General features: G+C 41.4%; 2 protein-coding genes across 2 annotated transcripts; both read right to left on the minus strand.

The window, feature by feature from the left end:
- Nucleotides 1-138: 138 nt before the first annotated feature.
- LOC137672363 (nucleolar RNA helicase 2-like) lies at nt 139-16,028 on the minus strand. Its single transcript, XM_068416523.1, has 17 exons — nt 15,887-16,028; nt 15,065-15,328; nt 14,456-14,722; nt 13,849-14,115; nt 12,477-12,552; nt 11,585-11,763; nt 10,223-10,340; nt 9,130-9,315; nt 7,712-7,857; nt 6,558-6,707; nt 5,425-5,586; nt 4,544-4,663; nt 3,566-3,639; nt 3,209-3,368; nt 2,762-2,896; nt 1,352-1,396; nt 139-496 (listed from the first exon to the last, which is right to left on the minus strand). Exons 1-17 carry the CDS (start codon nt 15,989-15,991, stop codon nt 293-295), a joined length of 2,658 nt encoding a protein of 885 aa, XP_068272624.1. The 5' UTR covers nt 15,992-16,028; the 3' UTR covers nt 139-292.
- A 1,500-nt stretch (nt 16,029-17,528) lies between these two features.
- STOX1 (storkhead box 1) lies at nt 17,529-23,082 on the minus strand. The gene is made up of 3 exons (XM_068416698.1): nt 22,936-23,082; nt 18,682-21,004; nt 17,529-17,568 (listed from the first exon to the last, which is right to left on the minus strand). The coding sequence occupies exons 1-3, from the start codon at nt 23,066-23,068 to the stop codon at nt 17,529-17,531; spliced, it is 2,496 nt and encodes an 831-aa protein (XP_068272799.1). The 5' UTR covers nt 23,069-23,082.
- Nucleotides 23,083-27,491: the final 4,409 nt, after the last annotated feature.

Below are 27,491 nucleotides of genomic sequence, written 5' to 3' on the forward strand. Positions count from 1 at the left end.
TATATATTATACAGTGAGCCCGGCTACAGTTTTGAATGCGACAAGATTCTGGAATAAAGATTTAAGTCTTACAGTTGAAATGGGGACACAAGAAAGAAAGGAAGGAAACAAGAAGGGTTTGGGGTTTTTTTTCTTGTATTTAAAGTGAACAGGATCTTGTTTATTACCAAAGTACTAGTGGGAAAAAAAGTTTGAATGACAGATTTTTCCAGGTAGTACAGACACAGAGGAACAGCCTATTTTAAATGAAATATACCTCAATCCCATTTTTTCCACTTCTGGACTGTCGAAGTTAACGAGCAAATGCTCTGTCAAAACTTCGTTTCTGCCCTCTGCTTCTGAATCTGTTTCTACCAGAGCCACCACGCCGCCCATTCCTGGAGCTTGAGAAGCTTCGGCCATTTCCTCCACCGTCTCCTCCTCGCTGTGATTCCACTAACTCAGGTAATTCAGTCGCCACACATAAACGCCATTGTTTTGAATCTTCCCATCTTGCCTGTTGAAACAATGTTGGGACACAGCAAGTTAAATTCTAGGAATGCAAATACAGGGTATTTCATAATTGCTAAATTTGCTCAACTAAAAAAGGCAAAATTGTGAGCTAATATAGGGGATCCAAGGTTCTAACTGAAGTGGTCAATACCGGTTTCAGAATTTTAAGTGTAAGAGCTACAGCTGCCTGAGTACACCTCAAATACCATAGAGCAGAATGGAAACACACCTTAGAGCTTTACAGAGCAGCCTCATCAGTAAACTCTTCCCTCACCTTTTATTTATGAAGAATACCCCTATACTTATCACTGATCACAAATCCACACCCTCCCCTCAATTCCCCTCTAATCCAGAACCAAACATTGTGTTAGGAGTGAATGAATGCCAGGGCATGAGGGTATGGAGATGCACTAAGGGAGAAATACCTGAAGGAAAGATTGGAAGTCTAAGGAATTTTGGCACAGGAATACTAATTCTGCCAAGCAAAAACCCGGACTTCACTTTCCTGTGGACAGAATTCTGGGTGAAAAGAATGGGGGATGGGGAATAGAAAAAAGGGGATTTTATAGCGTAACGAGACTTGCTGCCTACAAAGATTAATCCAGCAGCAGTAACAAGGGGTGGATTGTTCACACCACCACTCCTCTCAGTGCAAAAGTCTCAAGCTACAGATTTTTGGAGACAGGGGAATACTTCAGGAAAGGAACACTGTATGCTTGGTCTGTTCTTCAGTTCCTTCAAAGCCATCCCTTTTGCCACTAGGAAAGGCAGGATACAGGCTACATAATGTTTTCTGCCTAACACAGTCCAGCTGGTTTCATCTACAGTCTGCTGTAACCAGAAATTTCAATGAACGTACCTCTATTTCCTTTTTGTCTGCTGCAGGAATATCAAAGCACACACCCTAATGAGAGAGAATAATTTTAATGGATACAATTCTAGCCTTATAATTGACTGCAACTAAAAAAAAAATAGAGCCTGCAAATCTGTGTACTAGAACAAACAGGTTTACATTTCAGTGTTTTTTTAATAGATTTAAGATACTGCAAAATCTTTGAACATTGAGTTGCATCAGTATTTCTCAAAACACTAATACTTGCACTTCCTTAATGTTTCCTCAGATATACACATTTTTCTTTCCTCTGCATAGCCAGTACTTCCAATTCACATTTTCTTGCTCTTCAACAATAAGCTTTTAACCAACCCTCTCCATCCTAACCTGGGGCCTATTGGCTTCTGCATTACTCACTTTGTAACTTCTTTCAAATCAGAAGTTTTAATCTCTACTAAGAAATATATACACCCAGTAAACTGAATATTCAGGTTCAGGCTAAAAATCTGAAGTTAAACGACTTGAATGCTTAAGTACAATACATAATTCACATGTAAAAATACTATGTTTTGTCTGAATAAGCAATCTGGATACTAAGAATTACAAATCTGATGTAGGGAAAACGGTCCATAGATGGTGTTCCACACATTAAATACAGAACAATGATGTGAATAAAGAGATAGAGGCAAGGACGATAAAACAAACCTTACCAATTAACGCAATATCAAATATGATGTGTGAAGGACGCATCAAGAAAAAAATTCAGAGATGGAAATAGTAAAAATAGTTCACTGACATAAAGAAGTGTCCTCAAGTCAAATTTAAAATCAGAAGTGTCCGGACAAGAAACCTTGTGAACTACGTGTGAAATTCATACAGCAAGACACGCAGGTTAACTTTTACACAAAGATGGAATGTAGAAGAGAATAGACACAGCACCTAAGACAAGAATTGTTTTTATTTAAAGTCTTTAAACTCTTGTTCAAGTGTAGGTTGTCCCTTGTTTTAGGCCTTCTAGTTTACCAAGTCTGGCTATCCTCAGTATTGGCATATAGATGTGATGTGATTTTGATGATTTGCTAAACTAGGTGCCATCAACACCAGCCATTTTTACATCTCTCTCCTCTTGCTACTGTTCTGTTTTGTCATTCAGGCACCGTAAATACAGTTCGTACCTTTTACTTGTCTTCTGTCCCTATAGCCATGCTATAGACTGCATTATACTACCTCCTTAGCATGTCAGTGGAGCAGAGCCCTAAGCCCCTGAGATGCCTAAGCCCTAACAAAACAGACTGAGGCCAATCCTTCTACCAGAGTTAGATCCTTATCGACAGAGCCTGGAATGGGGAAATAAAAGACCGAATATCCCCCCTTACAATTGCTGAGAAAAGGCTGCAACCAGAAGAGCTCAGCAGCAGAGACAGAAAAAAGGCTTACCATTCTTCCCTTGAGGAAACACATTCTGTTCACCTTCCTACCAACGTCGTCACCCAACACTTCTCGCAGTCTTCGCCAAGCATAACTCATATTGTTTATTTCTTCAGAGCAGCGTAGTATCATTGTAACAAAGCCCTAAAAAGTAAGAAATTGGGTGTGCTCCATTCAGTCAGGGGAATAAGCTTCAGCACATCTATCGGACACGAGAAACCTGCTAATTTACAGTTTATAAACTAAGTTTTCAAGTGGATAATGTTACGGGAGAACAAATACATTTATAGCCACTATATTCTTGCTTTTAACCAAATCAGTAGTTCCTAGTGGCTTAAGTACACTAGGATTATGATAAACAAAACCATAAGGAGACAAATAATTCTCTATCTAAACAACACAGAGGTGTGATGTTTTTCTCAGATTCAAGACAAACGTTAAGCCGTACACCCTTACCGCATCCGAGTTCAGCAGTGAGCGCTGTTCAATGGAAGTAGCCCCTGAAATATGGGCTAGAGCTGCAGCCAGAGCATTCACTGGTCCCTTTTCTTGTATTACTATCCGAGCAGATTCTTTGAAATAATCAATAGCAGTTTGAGAAACAGAGTCCAGACACCTAAGTAATTAAAGCAAAAAAAAAAATAATATATACACTAGTATCTACTAGGCTCTGGAATAGAAGAAAAACAGCGCTCCAAGACTTTAATAGTGATCAGTTCAGAGAGCTCAGCGAGACCGCAACGGGCAATCCAAACAGCCCTTCTGAACTAGGAAGTTAGGAAGGTACAACAGGGCTTGAGTCACCGAACACACCTGATGGCATCTTTGCTGGAAGCCTTTATTATATCTGTTGCAGTAGGAACACCAACACGCTTGAATGTAATGCCCTGAAATTTAAAAAGCAAAATACATATGAAAGTTGCAGACCATAAATAATTCTGTTCTGAAGAAACAGTACTGGACTCCAAAGAAACAAGCATTTAAATCTATCATTTTTCTACTTTTCACATTTTAACTCTCAACTTTTGCTAGTGAAAATTACAAGGTTAAGCTTACAGTAAATGGGAAACATTTAAAAGCCTTTTATGTTCCAGGACAGTTTAAACGATCCAGTGACCTTAAACTGAAATAAACAGAGACCGTTTTTGCAGATTCGAGGGGAAAAAAAGCCGTACAAATTCTAAATCATTAATTTTAGTCTGATTTACTTGGATTTGATGAGGCTTTGAGCAACCTGGTCTAGAGGAAAGGTGTCCCTGCCTGTGGCAGGGGGGTTGGAACTAGATGATCTTGAAGGTCCCTTCCAACCCAAACCATTCTATGATTCTATGATTTAAGTACAAGTTACCCAGCCTTTCTAAATGTAAGTCTGAGTTTTTTGTGCCAAGACTAAACCATCTCATCCCAACTGAATACTTAAATGGTGAGAAAACTACCATATGGAACAGTGCACAAAGTGCAAAAAGGGAGGTAACACTTCTCAGTAAAGCTATATGTACACAATAAGCCAGGGTGAACACTAAACTGAAATGCTGCTACCTTTTTCTCATTTCCACAAGTACAATCTTACTGGCATTTGCTGAAAAAGCGTGGGCATGAGAACCTCCAGCGCGCTCCCTGCTCCACAGTAACTGACAGCACACCCAAACTCTGCAAGGTAACTGAACCTCAGCTGGATGCTTTATCAGCTATATTCTGTAATTGAACTATCGAACGAAACATGACGATTTTACACGCCACCCTAACACATTACCTCTGAGTGCTCGAGATTAGAAGAAAACTGTACTTTACCGCTTTTTGTTCCACAAATCTTAACTGATGTTCTTCCTTCCGCTGATAAAAACATATGCAGATCCCAGTCCGTCCAGCTCGACCTGTGCGTCCAGAACGATGGATGTAGGACTCCACATCCTTCAAAATCAAGAGCCTTATGACTTACCTAATTTATTGTCATTTAATCAATTCACATAACTTAGAAAAAGCTATTACAGTTAAGCCTGAACAATACACAATAACTGCATCAGAGAATTAAATTAAAACCCATTGTTTCACTAAAGTCAAATGCATAAGCTTTTCCATAACCCTCTAAAAGTCATGGCTTGAAAGCCAGACCCGTGAGTATGTGTCAACTAAGTCTTGTTTTGGCACCACCACAGAGAACATGAGAAAACATTTTGAGTGCGTATACCTCTATAACAATGCCACTCACCCTCCCACATATCAACTTGAGCATGGTTCCTGAGATGTTAATAGCAAATTCACTGAAAAATTATCTTGTTTCTTTTAAACGCTCTCAGCTCAGACAATGTTCTCACTGTTGGGGTACCCTCCTTATATATGCCCCTACTTAGCGAATCGTTCTTGCAAGACAAACAGCCTTTCTTCACTTCCCACTGCTTCCAGACTGGCAATCACCATATGTGGCCTTGAAGGGAGAGGCTCTGAACAGCCTTAAAATAAGGCATTTTAAGGAGACCATCTTTAAACATACTAGGGACTGACACGCTCTGAAAAAATCCTCTAAGAAACTACTTCTCAATATCAGGACATTTCTTACCCTTAAATGCAATGCTGATACACTTTGTGTGCTGAATACCATCATCTGATAGCATTTACTACTTGAAAACAAAACTATAAATTATTACAATACACCCAACATACCCTTCTCCTACCTTTGGTGGAGAACTTTGTACAACCAGGTCAACTTCAGGGATATCTAAACCACGGGCAGCTACGTTGGTGGCAACCATAACTTTAAATGTACCATTTCGAAAACCTTTCAGTGTGATCTCTCTTTGCTTCTGAGGAATGTCACCATGCAACGACTGGGCATCCTGAAAAACAGTATTATTATAGGACTGTACCAAAATCCAAGACAATACTCCATTATATGGTCAGTTTCGGGTACAATATCTTCATATTTGATAGATACTGTATGGCAAGATACAGAAGAACTGAATTACCGGAGTTTATGTTTTAGGTGTCTTACAACATTTACTCACTACTTCTTATTCATATACCTCAAAGACCTTTAACAAAAGTAGGAAAACAGAATCGCAACATGTGTGTTATCTCCACCTCTAATTACTGTGACCTAATCAATGTGGTAATTTGCCATCCACACCATCTCTGCAAGGCTTAGCTGTTTCAAAATAGTCATCGACAATTTTCTCAGGCTTTCTTAGTATTCATTTAGGCATCTTCTCCAAGACAGTGTTGCTTCTTAATCTCCCTTAATATATTAACTTCCCTCAGTATGAATTAAAGGATTAAAACATCTTTAAACTCTTCATAACACCTAATAAACACCTTAATGAAAATACAGATATAGCTTCTCGTATATTACAGCTCTAAACCCTAATTGCCCCCTCCCCAAGAACCCTAATTAATGTCAGCATCACAGCTCAGTAACTGCTATTCCAGTACCATGACCTGTTATCCTAGTAGTTCTCTAAGTGTACCACCACTTTTTAATCCAAGACTGTCCTCTCTACAGAAAAAGTAATTCACAACTGTTTCATTTAATGTCAACGAGAACTCTTTTTAAAGAAAAAAATCCTTTGTAGCGCAGTATCTGTTAGTGCAGCCCAGTCCTGAAGACTATAATGCTGTAAACTTTCAACCAGTTTGTTTTTTTTAAAAAAAGGTTCTTTTTGGCAGTTTTCAAGCTATCTGACCACCTGCAAAAGCCTCCTTATCGACTTTGAAAGTCTCTCTTTAAAACTTACTCAGCATAGGTCTGGTATCAACATAGAGCTGATACATCTCTGACAGGTTTTGTTACTCTATACAGATGATAAAATACCTGTTTGATTGAAGCATTCAGAGCCAGTTCATTTGCCTCCTTTTTGGTCTCACAAAAGACAATGGTCCTCCCATGGCTGCCACTGTAGACCTGAATGACATCTCCAATAACTGCAGCTCTCTGAGACCAGTGACACTCTATTGCCAAATGCTATGGAAAAGAATTTCAGTGTTTAGCTTCCATAAAAACACAAGGTTCTTTTTTAATACATTTGAAACTGTGAAATCCAGTAATACTAAAGAGCTATACAGTTTCCTGATGGGCAAAATATGCTAACTCATGTTCCTGGAACATGCAAAATCCATAAGGCTCTTATGTCCACCATGATTAGTCTAACCTTCATCGAAATAATTACAGCAAGAGGAAAAAAAGATGACAGTCTACAAATCACTTTTTTAAAGCAAGGAAAAAAAAGCAGGAGATGTTACACCATTTCTCTGGAGGACAATCATGGGTGCAAGATTTTATCACAGTTCTATCAACTAAAGCTTTATGTCAGATAAAGTGAAACAAATACAGTGTGTTAAAAGCTTTTTTTCAAGCACAAGATTAACATTCTTTCAATCCCACTGATACAATTATGATGTGGCCAACTGATTTGTCAAAGTAACCGCTAAGCAGTACTTAAGCAGAAACAATATAATATTTTATCACATAAAGATAATTCATTCAAGCTTCTAGCATGTATGTACTGTATTCCTTGCTATGGTATTTACTGCGCAGCAAGCTAAGGCCTAGTGAGGTGAGATACCACTGGAAGTTTGAAAAAACCTCCTGTACACAGAAGAGCAGAATTTGACTGTGATGTTTGTGATGATCTAAAAGGGCCAGGTTGATGTTAATGTGTGCCTTTTGCTTCCAACTCGGATAAATTCAGATACCTCTTTTCTCTGAAAACCAACAAAACTAACTGATAACTGAACCCTCACTCTACCCAAGCTGTCTATAAGGCTATTGGACGCTGTGAGAAGACAGACAGATCCTAAACCTAGAAACGGTTTGAGAAGCTGTAATGTATCTTATGCTTAAACAATAATACTCAAAACAACTTTCAACATCTCCCTGATAATGTACCTTAGGATGGGATGACTGTTTGTAGCATAAAGGAAAAGGGAAGAGGCTTGAAAACATTCCACATTAGATAGATTACTCACTTCTACTGTTGTAGCAGCCTTTTGAGTTCTTTTCCCAATAAGGTCAATCTGTTCATATCTAGACTTCATGTATTTCTTAGCCACATCATACACCCAGTTTGGGCAAGTTGCAGAAAACAGTAGTGTCTGGGGATTGTCTTCAGAATCTTAAAACACAGAACAATGTTTCACAAACTTCATATGTTTCATCAGCTAAACATGAGCCAGCAGTGTGCCCAGGTGGCCAAGAAGGCCAATGGCATCCTGGCCTCTATTAGGAATAGTGTAGCCAGCCGGTCTAGGGAAGTGATCGTCCCTCTGTACTCGGCGCTGGTGAGGCCACACCTTGAGTACTGTGTCCAGTTCTGGGCTCCGCACTTCAAGAAAGATGTTGAGGTGTTGGAGCGAGTCCAGAGGAGGGCGACCAAGCTGGTGAAGGGTCTGGAGGGTCTGTCCTACAAGGAACGGCTGAGGGAGCTGGGGTTGTTTAGCCTGGAGAAGAGGAGGCTCAGAGGTGACCTTATTGCAGTCTACAACTACCTGAAGGGAGGTTGTAGTGGAGTGGGAGTCGGCCTCTTCTCCTGGGCAACTAGTGATAGGACAAGAGGACACAGCCTCAAGCTTCGCCAGGGGAGGTTCAGGTTGGACATTAGGAAGAATTTCTTCTCAGAAAGGGTCATTAGACATTGGAATGGGCTTCCCAGGGAGGTGGTGGAGTCACCATCTCTGGAGGTGTTTAAGAAAAGACTGGACATGGCACTTAGTGCCATGGTCTAGTTGACAGGGTGGTGTCAGGGCAACAGTTGGACTCGATGATCCCTGAGGGCTCTTCCAACCTGGTTGATTCTGTGATTCTGTGGTCTTGCAGATGTACACAAGTTGATTATTCAAATCGTTAAAAATATAAGTATATAACACAAATATATATATAAAACATATATATATGTTTTATACATATATAAAATATATGTATAAAACACAAATATCAGTATATAACATAAAGAAGGCAATTCTGCTTTTAAAATTTATACATTACTGACAACTGGAGAAAAAATACTCTAGAAAGTCTAAATATTTTCAAGATTAGGAAAAAAGTTACTATGACTAAAAATCCAGTCTATTTTCAAGTGGTGAAAAGGGTAAAAAGCTTCTAATTCCTTTTAACTGGAAGAAATCCAACTACAAGTTGTAGATAGGTGTCAAAGAAGTGATTTACAGAACCCTAGGTATTTTTTTAAGCTTTGCAAAGATCTTATGAATGATTCCCACTTTCTCAACACTTCCTCATGTACTGCGTTCACAGTACACTCCCCACAATATATAGTATGCAGTCATTTCTAAACAAAGCCACCTTGCGACTTTCAGAAAAATATATCTGAATTTTAGCAAACTACATTATTAGTAATATTTCCTACTATTTGTTTAAATATTGAGATTACCCTTCTTGTATGCAACTCGTAAAATGTCTTCCACTTGCTCAGCAAATCCCATGTCCAGCATCTGGTCGACTTCATCAAGTACAACATGTTTCACCTTGGTAAGGTCCAGCTTGCCACTCTGAAGATGGTCTTTGATTCGACCAGGTGTCCCAACCAAAATGTCAATGCCACTTCTCATGAGATCAACTGATAAACAGAAAAGAGCAGTAGAGGAGTTAGCAGTGAACTAGGGAGCACTATCTACATTAGGAATACGTGGTAGCTAAATAATAAAGAAACAGCTTCTTAAAACATTCATAAGTACTCTCCTTACAAATATAAGTGAGAACAAATGATGAACAGGAAGAGAAAACTTGGGGGAAAAAAACCCACAAAACTGGTAAGGCAGAAGTTCTTCTGTTCTTCCTGAAGGAAAAAAGATTCCCCATCTCCCTTCCCTCTCCTCATAATTTAAATAAAGTGGCAAACACAGAGCTGCTTCTAACATACTCTGGAAATAGTTAGCTCTTCCCAAATTGTCTAGCTTAATCGGAAACTTAAAAAAAACTTTGACTATCCAAATTACTGAAATCACCTCCTTCCTGAAGTTCTGCAGGAAAAAAAATCATCCCTAATATCTCAAGATATGGTACGATGAAAGAGCTTATTGTCATTCCTGCTCTCATCTGCCTTGTTTGTAACTACCAAGATGGTAAATTATGCTGTCACAATAAAGAAATTCTTCTCCACTTTACAAACCCTCTAGATATCCCATATCACACCAAAAACTCCACACTCACTCACAGCTCTGAGACTAAACATTTTTTAAAAAAATATAAATGTTTATGAGAACCTAAACCCAAATACGCTGTATACACACAGTATAATCTCTTTCACTTTAATTTAAAGTACATGAGTAGACAAGGAACACCAAGAATATAATTGAGAGCTACGGTTATTTCTCACCAGAAGAAGATATATTCTGAGCTGCTGAATTCCCCATGAATACTCTCCAGTCCTTGAGTTAAAAGTGTGTGTTTGGAAGGACCCAACAGCATTTCTCAAATATGTCAGTCAATCAACTTTTCAATTATTAGCAGTAAGTTTCACTTACTTTGTCCATTATATGGAGTTCCTCCATAAAAACAAGCTACTGTTAGCTTTCTTGTGATGTCCTTGAAATCTCTGGCAACTTGGTTTGCCAGCTCTCTTGTTGGACAAAGAACTAGTACCTAGACAGAAGGCAGACAAACAGATGTTCTCTCAGCATGGCTTCTGCCAAGAAATCACTAGACTTCTAATCATTAGTTTAGGTCTGACCATTTACATAAGTTTTTTTAAAAATCTGGTTTAAATAATTATCTAAGCAAAGATTAGAGAAACACACTGCTTACGTCTCTTGTAACATCATTAGTCTCCTTCAGTGCATACTCATTTAGGACAGGCTAACTTATTTTTAAACGAGATGGAAGGGAGGTACTTAAATCTTATTTAACTTTAGCTCTTGAACAGATCAGCTACCAGTTTTCTTGTAGTACTGCTCTCAAACTTGGCATCAGTGGCTTGACAAAAGGAACCTTAAAATCCTTATCCTGTTACTTCTTTCAACATTGAAACACATTACAAAAAAGAAAGTAGTAGTGTACTATGGTAGAGCGAGGCCTGAAATCTTTTTCAATTTGAAGACTTGTGACTCCTTCAAAGAAAGCTTTCCCTTCTCTGCAAGGCTGTGCCAAATCTAGAGCCAGCATTCTCAGTCAGACAGCCAACATGATGGGCAGATGCAAATAAAACAGCTAGTACTAGCTCTGGAGTGAGCTTCTGGTAATCTATGAGATGGGCGACAAGGTGAAATAAACTGACAAAGAAAATTCCACTATTAATGGGGATACAATAAGCTTTGGCCTATCTAGTTTGGGAGAGCATCTTCAGAATTTGGTGCAAAAACATACGTGGTATTCCCTAGCAGAATGCAGACAGCTCATAATGAATCTGCATTCTCTGGAGCAGAAGCTTCAATATCTGGAGGTGGTCCCAGCCTATTTTTAAAACGTTCCACTCCAAACACGTTTAAACAAACATGTTTAAGTAGACAGCTTTTATCAATCAGAAAAGGTCACTAATCTGTTACTAATCTGGGAGAAAAACAAGCATCTAGTAACCACCAGACCTGAACAGGTAAGGTGACTGAACAAATTTGAACAGGAACACATTGAACACCTGTAGTTTCGGTCCCCCTGTAAGCAGAAAAAGGAACTGACAAGTGGATAGTGCTGTTGGGCGCTCCACTCTCGATCAGTGGGGATGAAGCAGCACTGGATGCAGGCAAAGCCCAACGAACACAGCTTCCAAATTATCTTTAACGTGGGTTAGCTTATCCCTGCACAAACCTGAAGAACTTTTCCCGCGGGTTAAAAATCTGAATCACTCGGACATAAGACAAAGCAAAGTCAGCATTCTAACTAAGCACAGTTACCTTTGGTGCACGGCCCCTTCTTCTTTCCTGTGAGTCTCCCTGAAGCTTTTCAATTAAGGGAATAGCAAAAGAGAATGTCTTCCCTGTTCCAGTTCGTGCTTGAGCAATTACATCTTTGCCAGAATATACTGGGTTGAAGGTCTTCACTTGCACGGGAAACAGGTATGTCACTCCTCGAGCTGTAACAATTGCAACAGACTTCCTTAATACGATCATTTTACAAGTGTTCTTGCATACTCTTCAGAGGAAGTTATCCCAAGCAGAACTTCCATCAACTCTAAAGTAAGTCAGGACTATATCATCACCTCCTCTGATTTATTTAATCACAGAGGTCATCTGTAAAGAGTGCCCTGGGACTACGCATTTTATTCTCCCACTTCATACCACCAGACATAGTGCTAGCTGGGACAGATGAAGTTGCTAGCCTTTAATGAAAGCTTTTAAGTACTGTGGCTTTATTTATGCAATACTCCCCACCTATCTATGAAAATCTCTTCCTTCCAAATAAAACACATGTCAAAACCACTTCTACTCTTAATTTCATATTAAGTCATATACAAACTAACGTCAGATACTAAATATAACTGGGTTTCCTTTACTCACACTGAAATAACTGTTAATTGAAAAATTTTTGCTCAGAATTATATTTTTTTTGAGTTTATGTCATTTAAAATTCTACTGTAAAGGCTGAACTGAGCAATACTGCAAACAGAAAAGTCTACATTCAAAGATGTATTTAGAGTAGGCAATAATATGCCTTCCGTATAGCATCTGTGCTCACGTACGCACAAGCAGAGCACATCTCAAAGCTCATTGATTGAATATGCTGAGCATAAAAACACATGACAGAGATCATTTACTTTCTGTGGTCACATCATGCCAAGAAATTTACCTTGAAGAAGCTGAACAGTCCCGTTGGAAATAGAAAAATTGGAGAAAGCACCCTCTTTCTGTTCTTCAGTCATCCCCTGTTAGGTAAACAATAAATCAGATAGCGTTCCACGTGCCTGAATATCATCTGACCACCAGAAAATTCAACGTAATGGCATAGGCACTGGTGTCATACCCAAGGGTCAAATTTTCAGTGACAGTATCTCAGCTGCAGCTCAAGAGCCTTCTTTGTTTTACTTACTACCATATTTCAGTTAGACAAAAGTGATATGTAATTTCCATTATAAGACTGTTTCATATCTAATGGCATAACCGTGTAAATACAAAACACCCAAATTAAACCTCTGAAAACTCTTAATTACAGTATGTTAACATTCTATTTTAAATAATTACCAATGGCCTAACAGATTACATTGTAAAATACAAGAATCTGGCGTGGTATCTAGCCTATTTCCTACTTCACAACTCATACAGCACCATGATTTACAGATACAGAAACTGACCCCCAAAAGAATAACATTGTGAGGCAGAGCATCAAACGCACCTACTTAGTAACGCATCACTCCCATACACGTTTTAATAGTACTGCGATTAACATACTAAGTGTGAGGAAAGAATGCTAACCCTGGAAACCATGGAAAACCTGGATGCTTTGTGAAGCATCAATTGGAACACGAAACAAAACCAAGCAACAGCAGAACATACAGGTGTACAAACTTTTCAGAATAAATCCTGGGTACAAGAAGGCATGTTTCCCTTCAAAACAAAACGTGGTTCATGTCAAACAAGTTTAAAGGAACCTAAATCAAATATAAATAGTCAGACAAAATAAAAGCATTCTTACAGAAAGGCTTAAAAAGACTTAAAAAACTGTCACAGTGTGATATTTTATTACGTTAAGGATCATCTTATCACATTAACAACTACTACTTAATAAGATGATACATAAAAGCATATTAATACATAACTTACATACACTAGCTAAAACCAAATAGTTCTTATTTCACTGAAGAAGCAGTCCTAATACCAAAAAGAAGTCAATTAAACTATATTTGTGGCAATTACAATCATATCTAATGATGCTGATCCACATTAAAGCACCATCTCACTGCAGCTTGTCTGTCTGCCAACAGCTACCACAGTACAGGACTGCTGAAGTGAGGAAACCATGATGTGCTGATGTAGAACTTCAGGACTTTCATAATTTACAATTTTTGCAAATAATCAACAGAAGGGACAACTCAAGTAGTTTTAAACCCTGAAAATTTACAGCAGTCTTTCCACTGATCAGGAGGGAAAAAAAAGGAAAGATAACCTGTTCTAAATTTAATCTTGTTGCACGTCTCTATAACTAAATCAAATACTAGTTTTACCTGCTCTTGCGCACTGCGGCCATCATCACTCGACATTTCACTTGAATTACTGTGCTGTCCTCCATGGGTGGATTTAACATGTAGGGAAGATAATCTCGTTTTCTCTGGCCTTTCTTCTCTCATAACACTGTTTTGTTTAACTGCACTCCTTGGCTTCTTGAGTTTTGGGGAATCATCCCCATCCTCTGACTGCTCGCTTTCATCCGTCTGAGTCCTCCTCCTCCGAGATTTGTCATGGCGTTCAGATTTCTTCTCTTTTTTCTCCTTCTGGTAAGGCACAGAGCAACACAGCGGTCAGTGAAAATACACGCACATGATCCACGCACCACAAAACAGAGAAGACATTGCAGAACAGTTAAAACTAAAAGTCTGTGTTCTAGTTATTGATGGGGGGCGGCTCGTGTAAAGCAATGGATCTTCCCCTGCCGTCAGAAGGCATTTTCCTGACTACGAGACACCTGGGCCTTCATTTTCAGGACTCTTTCCCTCAGGGTGCACCCCAAAGCACTCCCTGGGCCGCTGCACGAGAGGATGGCCGCACACCGGTTCCAGCAGGCCCACCACCCTTGTTGTACATCACTACAACTACATCAAATGCTAGTTTTACCTGCTCTCGCTCGCTGTCGCTGTCACCGCTTGATGATTCACTAGAATTACTGTACTGCCTTCGGTGGCTGGATTTAACTTTTAAGGAAGACGATCTCCTTTTCCCCAGGCTTTCTTCTCTCATAGCACCATTTTGTTTAACTACACTCCTCGACTTCTTGAGTTTTGGGGAATCATCCCCATCCTCTGACTGCTCGCCTTCATCTGTCCGAGTCCTTCTCCTCCGAGATTTGTCATGGTGTTCAGATTTCTTCTCTTTTTTCTCCTTCTGGTAAGGCACAGAGCAACACAGCGGTAAATGAAAATACATGCACAGCATCCATGCGACACGAAACAGAGATGATGACACAGAACAGTTAAAACTAAAAGTCTCTGTTCTAGTTATTGACGGGGCAGGACTCGTGTAAAGCAACGGATCTTCCCTTGCCGTCAGAAGCCATTTTCCTGACCACGAGACACCTGGGCCTTCATTTTCAGGGCTCTTCCCCCCTCAGGGTGCACCCCAAAGCACTCCCTGGGCTGCTGCATGAGAGGACAGCCACACACCGGCTCCAGCAGGCCCACCACCCTTGTTGTACATCACTACAACTACATCAAATGCTAGTTTTACCTGCTCTCGCTCGCTGTCGCTGTCACCGCTTGATGATTCACCAGAATTACTGTACTGCCTTCGGTGGCTGGATTTAACTTTCAAGGAAGACGACCTCCTTTTCCCCGGGCTTTCTTCTCTCATAGCACCATTTTGTTTAACTACACTCCTCGACTTCTTGAGTTTTGGGGAATCATCCCCATCCTCTGACTGCTCGCTTTCATCTGTCTCAGTCTTTCTCCTCCGAGATTTGTCACTGTGTCCGGATTTCTCTTTTTTCTCCTTCTGGTAAGGCACAGAGCAACACAGCGGTCAATGAAAACACACGCACATGATCCACGCGATACAAAACAGAGAAGACGTTGCAGAACAGTTAAAACTAAAAGTCTGTGTTCTAGTTATCGACGGGGGGGAGGCTCGTGTAAAGCAGCAGATCCCTCCCTGCCGCGGCGCAGGTGCCGCCAGGAGGCATTTTCCTGACCACGAGACACCCGGGCCTTCATTTTCGGGACTCTTCCCCCCTCAGGGCGCTCCCCAAAGCGCTCCCCGGGCCGCTGCGCGCCGAGGACGGCCACACGCCCGCTCCATCAGGCCCATCACGCCAGGCGGGGCCGCCCCGACACCAGGCGGGGGCCGCGGCCCGGCGCCGCAGGCCGTGCAGCCCGCCGCCGCCGCGCACGTGGCCGGCCGGTCGGCCGGGCACGCCCCGTGGCCGCGTCGCGCAGATCCACCCCGACCCACGCCACCGGAAGGGCGAAACCCGAGGCAAGACCCGCCGGACACGAGCCCCGGCGTGCCGCCGCCGTACGCGGCCGCGGGAAGCTCCGGAGCCCTCCCCGGTACCTTGGGCTGCCGCCGGCTGCTCTCCGGAGCTGACTTGCTCTCCATAGGGCACTCGGAATCCGACTCGGTCCCGCTGCTTGAGCTAAACCGGGCGGCTTCAGGCATCTCCGCTCGCCACTAGCGCGCCGCGCCGCCGGTACCGCTGCCGGCCGCGGTATGCCACGCTCGGGACGCGGGCCCGCCCACTGACACGGCAGGGCGGGGCGGGGCCGCCCGGCAGCCAATAGGCTGCCGCCTCCGCCGCCGCACTACAAGTCCCAGCATGCCCCGGGGCTCCCGCGCGGACTCCAGGCCCCAGCCTGCCGCGCGCCTCCGCCGTCAGGCGGCCGCCATGACGGCGGCGGGCGGGGGCGCGGCGGGTTGCTGATTATCCACCGGCTTCCCACCAGGGCTTGCGTTGTGCCGTACCCGCGCTGCGCGTGTAAGCCCCTGGGAGGGGTTTTTAAGCTGCTGGCAGGCGGTGGCAGCGTGAGGCGCCGCGGGCAGAGAGGTTCTGGAGAAGCCTGAGGGGGAAATCCCGGTACCAGCGTGACTGAAGCCTGACACGGAGAGAGCGGGGCTCTGCTCAGCCCCAGCCGGCACTAACGCAGTTTCTTCCACTTCTTCACAGCCAGAGACACCTTCCTTAAAAGAAATCTCAAATAGCTTTAAAAACTGATAACTACAACTTTAGCCTTCTGTCTCCGTAACTACTGGAGACAAGTTTTCAATAGCAACGGCCTAACCTGGTAACAGTGTGAGCAAGTCCCTCTGTAAGATTTAAAAGGACCACAAACCCTTGATGACTAGCATCATGAAACCGGTGGAGCCTGCTTTTAGCTACAGGAAGAAATCAGGATTAAGAAGTCAAAGTTAGTCTTGTGAACTAAAAGCTGTGAAGTGGTCCTGACGGCTGCCAGGATGCTTTTTCCTTAAGAGGAGGAAGGGGGTGGTCAGGAGCAGAGCAGAAGCATGCTGGCCTGCAGCAGGGTTTCTCTCAAAGCAATGCCACTGACCTTACCTGTTGTCTCCTGCACCAACCCATTTTCATTTGCAAAGACTTAAATCCTGCTTGCCAGATATAAACACACCAAGCAGATTCGGAAGGACAGCCGAGATTTCTTCAGGACACAGTGAGAGAACCTTGGGATTGAAGGAATTTTTGTAGTAACAAGGTGCGTGCCAATCTAGTTCATTTGCTTTGTTTCCTGACAGGGGAGATGGAGCGTGCTGTTATTTCTGTGGCACAAGTAGGAAATACTTTTAAGAATTACGGTCTAAAACAGTCCTGTCCAATTGATACAGTTCCTATTAGAGCAACACATACCCTTTCCAGGTTAACGGTGTGATTTGAATAAAGTATATCAGTTCTCACTTTTATTTTCACAGGGACTCAAAAACTAATTAAAGGTGAGAGCAACAGAAATATACATCAGCTCTCCAAATACTACGGTCAAAAGTTTTAACTAACAGCTTTGATTTAGAGAGAGCCTCACAGATGTTACTGCCTATTTACAGTATGGTTATCTTGTTACAAAGGGAAAGTTCACAAAGCTCATTAAAAAAATGATCAAATATTCATGACCAGAGTTAGCTGAAGCAAGGAATTTTGTTGCAATTGTCCTTCTGCTTTGTCCTCCTCTTTGCATTAGTATTTATGCTTTCAGAATTTGGCAGGAAGCTTCATTTTCTTTTCAGTCCATCTAAAATAACAGAATTATTACACATCAGACTTCACATTCTAAAAATAAACTGAGTTGGCTTAGCTTCTGGTACCACAGATGGCATCAATACAAACAATCAAAATGACCCTTTGAAATATATTTTGCTAAAGAGCATCCAACAGATTTCGAGTGTTCATGTAATACACTAGAAACATGTTTGAAAGAGTGCACAGCCAAAAGCTGCTTAAGGGGAAAAAAAAAAAAATCAGTAGAACTTCCTTAAAAACTGTAGTATGTGATTTGTTCCTTCATACACTGGCTTCTCAAGGTGACAGTACATATCTAATGAGAACTCCAATCGTCTAATTAGACTTAAATACCAGTCATTTAAGATCTTAATATGTGATGCTATTAAAAAAATGGTTATGATTTTTCCCTCACAGCATTTTAACTTATGTTCTTGCCAATTTAGTTAACGGTTTTGTAGGTGTATCTCCACATGCAACTGTGTAAAAAATTGTTTCATATGAATTTGTTTTCCATTAAGGGATTTTTGAAGTGTCGTTACAGGCAAAATGTACCCTATGAAAGGAAGCAGAAACTTCTAGCTCAAGTGATGTACAGGTTCTCCTGTCTATTGTAAGCAAGTCAGATGGTATTTTGTACTTTAAATTTTGATTGAACACCTCTATAAAGCACTTTTTATTCTTCATCTACAACTGGGGAAACTATGACAATACCAGTAATGTCATATGGCAAGATCAAAGCGAGCTGAACCTGCCCGCTAACAGCAGTTTATCAATCCCCGTGTTTAACACTGAGTTTATCAATCACCATGTTTCTTAACATTTCTGCACTTGGCCATCTCCATGTGCAAGGCAGAGCTCATACTATTCTCTTGCCTCATGAAAATAAATGCAAAATATAAACAGCAGCATTTGTATAGCTGATGTAGAGGGAATGTTCATGTAAAAAGAAATGGTAGAACTACACAGTTTGAGTATTGCCAGGACATAACACTGAAGTTTTTAAAGATAATAAGAATTTTGTTGTTGGGGAGGGGGGGGTTAGAATTTACAGCAACATTTCTGCCTAAATCTGATTGTTAATTTGAAGATAAAACATCTAACATAGTTACATGTGTTTTCTTACCTTGGGGAGTCAATTCCACTGTCTCCTGTAATGCTGTGGTTTTCTGCCCTTTCAGAGTGTTTCTGTCCTGATGTCACAGTACATGCATTCTTAAAAAACAGATCTTCTTTTCCCAGAGAGTTTCTTCTTTCTTTGGCTTGTGGGCCCGAACCACTCCATGCCACTGCTTCACCTGTCTCATAGGCAGAGTTCTGCAAAGTGTCAGCATCTGAGCCAGCCTCATCAGGGTGGCAGAAATCTGCTACAGCTGCAGCCTTTGCACATTCAGTAAGGCCAGTTTCTTCTTCCTTTCTGTGAACTGTCGGAAGAACCTGACTGCACAAACAACCTTCTTCTGTGAAATCTGATTTTGGATGCTCTTTTGAGCCATCTAGTGATTCTGCAAAACTAGCACTTTCCTTACATCCATGCTGTCCAGAGTCATGTTTATTTACAGTTGTGTTGTACTGGGCGGCATAAACATTAACCTTAGAGTTTTTTAGGGACATAGCTGTCCCCAGCTTTTGCACAGGTTTACTCCAGTCCCTTGTGTTTGAAAAAGCATGGCCAGGAAGCAGGTGAGATGGTTCACTGCGTTCAGAACTGTCATCCCGATGGAACGAGCTACAGGTGTCACCATCATGTGCTTTTTGGTACAGAAGATGGCAGTTCTCAGTAAATCCTTCGCTTTCCAGCTTCGTTGATCCAGGATGGCTGGCACAGTCATATTTAAATATAAGTTCACTCTTTTTGTCCGTCTTTTGTCTGTATTTCACACCAGATTTTTTTAGCAGGTTAACATTGGCTGTATAATTTGAAAGACGGACATTCTGAAATTCATTTGCTGTTTGATCTAATAACTCACATGTAGTGTCAGCTTTGCACCTGCAATACTCATCTTTCAGATTTAATGAAAGTTTTGCATCTTCTTTGCACACACCATTATCTCCAGTGTAGGAGTGAGGGGATTTTTGAATACCCCCAGTATTTTTTTTTACTGTTCTTCTGTTCATGTTTTCTTCAGAAATATTACTCTCCAGAAAGTATTTGCATTTATTATCTATTTCCGAAGTACTGCCATGTGGATAATTAAAGTTTTCACTTAAACTACCTTTCTTTGGTCGGAGAGAAGACCTGTTAGCATGGAGTAGTTTGTTTTGCCTAGCTTTGTCAGCCTGCGTCTCAGTAGCCAGCTGTTCAGTTTCATATTCAAAGGTTTTTGAGGAGTCCAAGGACCATGACCTTTGTAAAGCCCTTCCTTTCTTCCGAGCCCTGGCCTTCAGCTGACTGTTAATAGTACCTTTGTACCCTTTCGCATAAAAGTTGTGTCTCCATGACAGACCCTGAAAAGGGTTCTTAATTTGTTTTTTATATATGACATGGGATTCCACTGCTACATCAGATGGCTCTTGGTTTCTGATAGGCAGTGAAAGGTTCTCTTCCAGTTTCTCTTTCTGGGATGTTAGCTCATGTACGTGAGATTTCCTGTTGCTTCTGCTCATCTGCTTCTCTTTCTTTGATTTGGTTTTCCTGGTGTGTTTTGCTGTTTCACTTTGTGTCTTTTGAACACAATCCTTTGAAAGATGGCTTTGCCTGACTGTTGACACTTCAGCCAAGGTACCCTTACCAATACCTTTTTTCTGCTCGTCAAATTTCTGCATTAATATTGTGTGCTTAATCAAATTATCAACTGTAAGAGTAGGGTTAATACGCTTGATGATTTCGTGTTCAATATCACGGGGAATATTACCTAGGTCATCTTCATCCCTGACTGGCCACTCCTTGGGAGGAAACTGGGCTGAAAAAGTGGAGTACTCCTTCTTACGTTTTTCTTTCTTAGAAGCACTTCTCCAGAAAAAGCCAAGGCCAAACCTTTTGCATGTCAGTTTCTTTTTCACAGATGTCAGGGATTTGATGGTGTCCCAGGAATGGTTTTCAGCAGATGTGGAGATCCCTTGAGTTTGCATTGAAGGCTTCAATTCACTGCAGCCTTTCTTACCTCCTCCATTAGGTTCATGGTTCATTAGCTGCCGATGTCTTCGTTCACAGAGCATATTCTGGTCAGGGAAACAATGGCAGGATCTGTAATGGGATGCTGTAGGAATGTTTTCTTTCACTAGGTCTGCACAGCGCTCAGTGTTTACAAGGTAAATGATGGAATGTGATGTACAGCAACAACTGTCCTCCAGTGGGACCCTTCTGTTGTCTTCTGTGGCATCATTTGTGATAAAGTATGTGTTGGGAGTCACAATGAAGTATCCTTCTCCCGTATGATAGATTTTCCTTTCTTTAATTAGAGTGCCAAGGATATTATATAAGATATTGTGGGAAGGAACTGCAATGCCTACAACAAAGATATTTCAAATCAGAAATAAGTTTTCAAATAAAATGGGAGCTAGCCAAAAAATAACTTACATATAACAGATCTGGAAGCAACTGAACATGAAATACCCAATGTATTTAATTCACAGAATTCTGAAAGGAGTTTGAAACTCACCTGGCAACTGAAGTTTGAGTAGGGCACACTCAATTTCAACATGAATGTGTCCAGTATCACTGGACAAAAGGACTGGACAAAAGGCAGGATTTTTTTTTTAATACATCACACACTGCTAAGCTTGCAGAGCCAGCAATTGTGTTTGCATCCAGCTGTCCCCCACCCACACCCCTGGGCTCCCTGCACAACAGGGACAGCCCCACCCTGCAGCGGTGTCCACACGGGGAGGGCAGCGAGGGCTGCCCCAAATCTTGGACTCAGCCCAGGCTGCAGCCCTGAGTCAGGGAGAGCCCTCCTGGGCCAGCCAGGTGAGGGCAGCACAGAAACATCATCCAGCCGAGGGCTCTGGTACGTGCAATCCTGCCGGTGTCTTACAGATCAGTAAAACCCCTTTGAACTCTGCCAGGGCCATTCCTCACTGATGAGGCAAGGTCACCCCTGAGGAAGAAGGTGAAGGTGTTTCTGGTTGTCACTGCAGCACTGCTGTGATGGAGCTTAGGATGTTCTCCTTCGAATAAGCAAAGATGTTCTCTTTGTGTCTGTCAGGATATGATATTCATGAGAGAGACCTTCTGCCAGGTACAAGCCAAACAATGTGTTGTTCAAAGCATTTCCCTCTTGGCAGGTTATGTAACAGTGGCTTTTATCAGTCTCTCTGAAGCTTCTGGTATAATTTTGTCAAATGATAATTGCTACCAAAGTTTACCTCACTGAGACTGGTCTCAGCTGCTAGTTTCCCCTCAGGTGTCACAGTCCCAGAGTCATTAGTCTAGTGACATCTGATCTACTGCCCCAGGTTTCTTCTGATCTCCTGCCCACAAGAATGAAAACTTCCAGCAAGGTGAAAACAGCGAGAAATACACCCTCTCCCTACAGACTTTGAGGGTGCTACTTCTGGCTGACTTAAAAATGCTACCTGTGGTTGTCTCAGTGCACATACAGACTACATCACGTTCTTGGCAGTTCTGGGCCAGTTTATAAGGTTGCTTTAAAAATGTTCCCCCTAGTGAAAATGCCTACCAGATCAGCCTGTAACATTTGCAGAGCTATAATATTATGGAGACTCAAAAGAGGAAGCTCAGTATCAAACCAGCAACCTCCTGCAGAGGGCCGTAACGAGCCTTTACAAAGTCTCACATGCACATACACACTCTTCAACGTTGCATATCTAAGGGAAATTGAACATTTTTCAGATTCAAAAGAAGATGCAGCATTTAAGGGAAGTGGCTGCTACCCCATCAGAAGAGAAGGAATAAAGGTCTTTTAGCATAAGTAATCTGCTCTCAGGAAGGAAGGGGCTGGAATCGACCAATGAATCTGAATTTGAGGTCGGTTGTATTTTTTGAAAGTAAACACCAGATGTAGACTCCTACCCAGTTCTTTTGCCATCAAAGTCAGCTATGTTCCTGTCTCTTTAAGGAGGGCTCAAAGTCTTTGTGATCTGACACACAGTCTATGTTATGCTGTTCCATAATGGCACCTAGATACCTCATCTATGCTTTCCCACCCTCTAGAAATGCGCTCAATTCCCTCTCTTGTTCTCAAAGAAGATTCATTAAAATCTGTAAAAAGGATTACTTTCAAAGCTATGTTAGTGACACTCACAGACTGATGAGGATAGTATGCATATTCATATATTCTACCAGCTGCCTGTTAATTTATATTCTTTCATATTGCCAGCTTTGCTTGTAAACATTCAGTGATCACTTGCTCAACATCAGAAACTCAAGCTTGACGATACAGCTGCTTTTACAAGGAGGGAGGAATGAACACATTACCTGGATAATTTTTCACCAGCTGCTCTGTTAAAGTTCCCTGCGTGACCATCACATGCTCCGCATTCATGTCTGATATGGTACGGCATATTCCTTCTGACAGAGAAATGGAGCGCGACTGCGAGAGAGGATTCATGAGAACAAGGGTCACATCACCTGAAGTCCAGAAGGAGGAAGAAAAAAAAAAAGATTGTTTGAATGGAATTATGCTTCATTTTTTCTGTTAGCTGTGACAGTTTTTCACTGAAGATGTCTTGTGTTGCCTCAGAACAAGCACCTTATCCTCAGCTAATTTTCTTTCTGAAATATTTCCTAGAGAAGGGAATGGCTCTAGCATTTTTCAAGTGCCTTTGTAATGAAGGAAACAGAAGGTTACCTTAAGCACGTTAGTTTGTTTGGTATTCCAGTTTAAACCATCATTTAGCTTAATAAGCAGGGAGCTGAGAGAGAGTTATTTCTGATTACTACTTTTTAGGTGACTGTTTACATATGAAACCATGCAGAACCTGTATTTCTCTAAGTAGCTAAGAGATTATTGGAAGTTGACCTTTATCAAGTACAAAATCTTTTTACCGACTCAGAACACAGGGGAAAAAAGACTAGCAACAGGCTTTGTCCCTTGTCTAGCACACAAAATTGAACAGAAATGGTAAAAATTCCATTTTTAGACCCGGCTCTAGAACTAGAGATTATGTACTAGACTGGGCAGAGGGCAAAAACTTGTTACAACTGCATGCATTTTTGGGGCTACATCACCATCTCTCCTGGTGAGAGACAGTAGTGTCGTCCCTGTTCTCCATGATGAAAGCAGAAGCTCAGAAGGGCTAAGAACATGGCCCAGCTCCCGCAGTAACTCTGCAGCCCCAGCCCAGGGGGCTGAAAAGAGTCTTAGTCTTTCATCTCAACTCCCCCACCCATAAACACAAAGATAAACAGTGCCCTCTCCCCTTCGCAAGATGGCACGGCCGTAGGAGCAAGCCCAGCAAGTACTTCTGACACGGTACCAGTAAATGATGTAGGAAAACCTGAAATATATATTTTCCCTGAAAGCTGATGACAAAGCACGAAGCAGGGACTCACCTGAGATCTGTGCATACAGTAAGACAATGACCACATACACCTTCTCAGACAAAAAAAATCTTCTTTTTTTTCTAATTAGACCAATGGTCTGTTCCCACTACCTGGTAGTGTTCTGTGCTCCCCTGTTCTGTGTTGCACAGAAAGCCCCCGGCTATCCTCAGCTACCGGAGCAGGCAGAAGGCAGCAGGGACTCCTGGTTACTTCGTAAGGCAAAAACTAGAGTTAAATGCTAACAGTAATTTTCCAGCAAGAAGTGACAGATTAAGTGATATTCACGTTCAACTAAACTTCAATTGGATAGTCTGGTGGATGACTCTGTAACCTGATATTTATCCTTTAGGCAGAAAATTACAATACAAACATTTCTCTGAATAAATGAATTAAGCAACAGCGCTTTTAAGAGCTTAAATTGCTCTTGACCTTTGTTTTACAACTGCTGCTATGTTCAACAAAAAGCACTCAGAGAAAAATCCTGGCACACAGTTTCCTCAGTGATGTTGCTAGGATACTCCTTGCAGGTGCAGAAACCATTGCAAGCTTTCTTTTTGTATGGGAAAAGACCATCAGCATTCAGTAACAGCTCTTGTGAATAGTTTGCTGTCTAAAGTCTCTGCTGTAGGCACACCCTGCTGCTGCCAGTTCTACCATTTGTTCCTGCAGAGCACCAAACTGCTAAGGAGTAAAACACCAAGTGTAATTAAAATTTATTCATTATCTTTATTATTATTATCTTGCTATCATTGTCCGCATCTGTCTCACAGCCTCAAATCTCATGTCTCCATTCAGGGAAGGCCCTTTCAGAACAATTAAAACAAAGCATTAAGCAAAAGCCAGCTTCTTACTGAAGGAAAAAAAAACCAACACTAAAATCGTGTTCAAACGCAAATCTGTTTAAAATGATTGATGCAAACCAATAGCACCAGAGTACACCCATGCTAACAACATTAAAATTAGATATCGTTCCCTCCTGACTTTGAGATAAAATCTGAAATAGTGAAAGCAAGAATTAGATCATTGGCAACCTTGATAAGCAATGTGGGAAAAGGCCCAGGCAGCACCCTACAAGTGTATCAATTTCTTATTAAAAACTTTGTTGGTTTACTTTCCATAGCTAAATAACTGTTGCGGTTGCACTTCAGAAGTTCTCCCAAGTTTGATGGAAATACACAAAAACTGCATCGCTTAGATTTGCACAGGGAGCGGTCTTAACGCTTTGTGCAAGCTATGTCTTGTAGGCCTGATGCCAAATCACCAAAACGCCATGCTCGTTAAAGTTCTTCAGTATCTGTCCCTTTACAGCTCAAAAAAGACTGCAGAATCCCCTGCCCCCTTCCCTACTCTACACAAATCATCTGATGAGAATCATCTTCCTGGTTTCTTCATAGTTTTGACAAAGGACTTGCTTATGCCTATGTGCAAGGTACCTGTCAGCAGTCAAGGAACTCGGGCTAATCCTCTTGATCATTTAAATAGAGCACAGTTCCCCTTTCACGCTCCGTAGCTCTTACAGAATCACGCTTACCAATGCCAATCTAGGCAGCTTGCCAGTACTCATGTAGTATTATCCTTCAGTTTGGTTTACCTGTCTGTTCAAACTCTGCTCATTACCTGGACACCTGAAACCCAAGAATACCCGTCTGAAGCAGGTATCGGTCACAATGTGGGGAAGTCACCTGTAATACGAGCATCGGATAACAAAACTCAGTGCACAGAAAAGCCTCTGGGTATTCTTGACTAGCACAAAGTGATTTTTTGTTCTAGCTCTGCAATGTGAGCTTTACCATTTTTCACCGAGTTGTTTAACAGTTGCAGAATTTTTGCATCTTTTGGCTCTAAGAAAAATTACATACCAGACAAGTTTTATCTGGGTAAAAACCAGACTGGTTCTGGCGAAGTGAACAGAGAGGCATTTTATTACAATAGCACTCAATTTACTTCTTGAAAGGTCAGGTAAACAATTTATATAACAGTAAAGGGTTAACAGTAAATTAATTTTAAAAAAAAACAAATGCAAATCAAGAATAAACTCCCTTATATGCTTCCACTTACATCTGTTGAGACAGAGAAGACACAGTACGTGGAAATAGAAGATGATTGACTTCTCTGGTTTGTAGCTGCAAAGATCTATCCTGGAATTGCTTTGTTTGCCCTATGAAGTTGACCATCCAAAAGATCCCACAGATCCTGTGCCTCTTTGCATGAGAGCCCTGCGATGTTTGATTACTTCACTTTTCACAGGAATGCACCAGGCAAGTGATAACCAAGTACAGTCCTGCTAGAACTGCGAGGCGTCTGCTTTTCTATAGCCTAGAGTGCATCATGGTCACATTTTATAGCAAAAATTACGTTTTATAATTAAAGACAAAGAATTTTAAGGAACAAAGAGTTAATAAGAATGTCATGGGAAGTTGGGAAATGTAGCAAAACACTTTTTGAACATTAATGAAGATTTTACAAGATGTTTTCTTATTAAAGAATAAAAATTCTATATAGATTATAAAGACAAGAGTTAAATCATTAAAAACATTTTCAGTTTTAAGTATAACAGGGAAAATTTGGCACAAATATTGTGTACTAGATCCTGTTTTCAGGAACATCCTTTTACTGAAGCAAAGAGTAAACAGTTCAATTGCATTAAAACTGTCAAATCTTGTAAGGTTTAATCTGTTACTGAAACAAACAAAAGCTCTCAGGAACAGCAGGCAATATCTTTCTGTTGCTTGATTATTTTGTACAACTCTCAAAGAGAGAAACAAAACAATTAAGGTCACTGACACTTCTTCAGTTGACATTAAAGAAGCAGCTACAAACACATCAAAATGTCAGACTTCTGTACCTCCTGATTCCTGCAAGAACAGACACTCCCAAATCAGGACAGTTAGGCAAACAACGTCCTCCATTTGGACTCAATTGCTGGTTTTCACAAACAGAGGATGATACCATGCAACTTGAAAAATAAACCCCAAACAAAAACTAACCACTTTTTCTGCCTTCCCAACAACACCCAAAAGTCTAGTCCCAGCTGCAAGTGCTATGAACTTTTAAAAATATGATCTATAAATGCTTTCTGAGGTTCCTAGCCAAGAGCCATGAAATCCTTACTCTAATCTTAGAGCTAATGGCAACCCACAGACATCTTTTCCTTCATCAGCAATAAAAAAACCCCCACAGGCAGGTATGTTGAAAACAAAGCAGGATTCAAGAAGAAAGGCAAGAGCTCTCTCCTGCAATCTGGCTTCAAGCCCCCAGGCAGGAACAAGTTACACAGCAGACATGTTCAGTGTGCCACAGTTTTCCTTAAGCTGAGCACAGTGGGAAAGTTTTTGCCACTGAAACGTGTATCTCTGACCTTCAGAGAGATCACCCCTTCAATACTTACCGAGGCCACTGACATGTCCACCTAAATGCGCCAAGAACATCTTGAGAGCAGGTTTCAAACTCCAAAGGTGCTGACTGAACACATGAGCAAGCATGCAGCT

This window comes from Nyctibius grandis, chromosome 20, assembly GCF_013368605.1.
Source record: "Nyctibius grandis isolate bNycGra1 chromosome 20, bNycGra1.pri, whole genome shotgun sequence".
Classification (NCBI taxonomy): domain Eukaryota; kingdom Metazoa; phylum Chordata; class Aves; order Nyctibiiformes; family Nyctibiidae; genus Nyctibius; species Nyctibius grandis.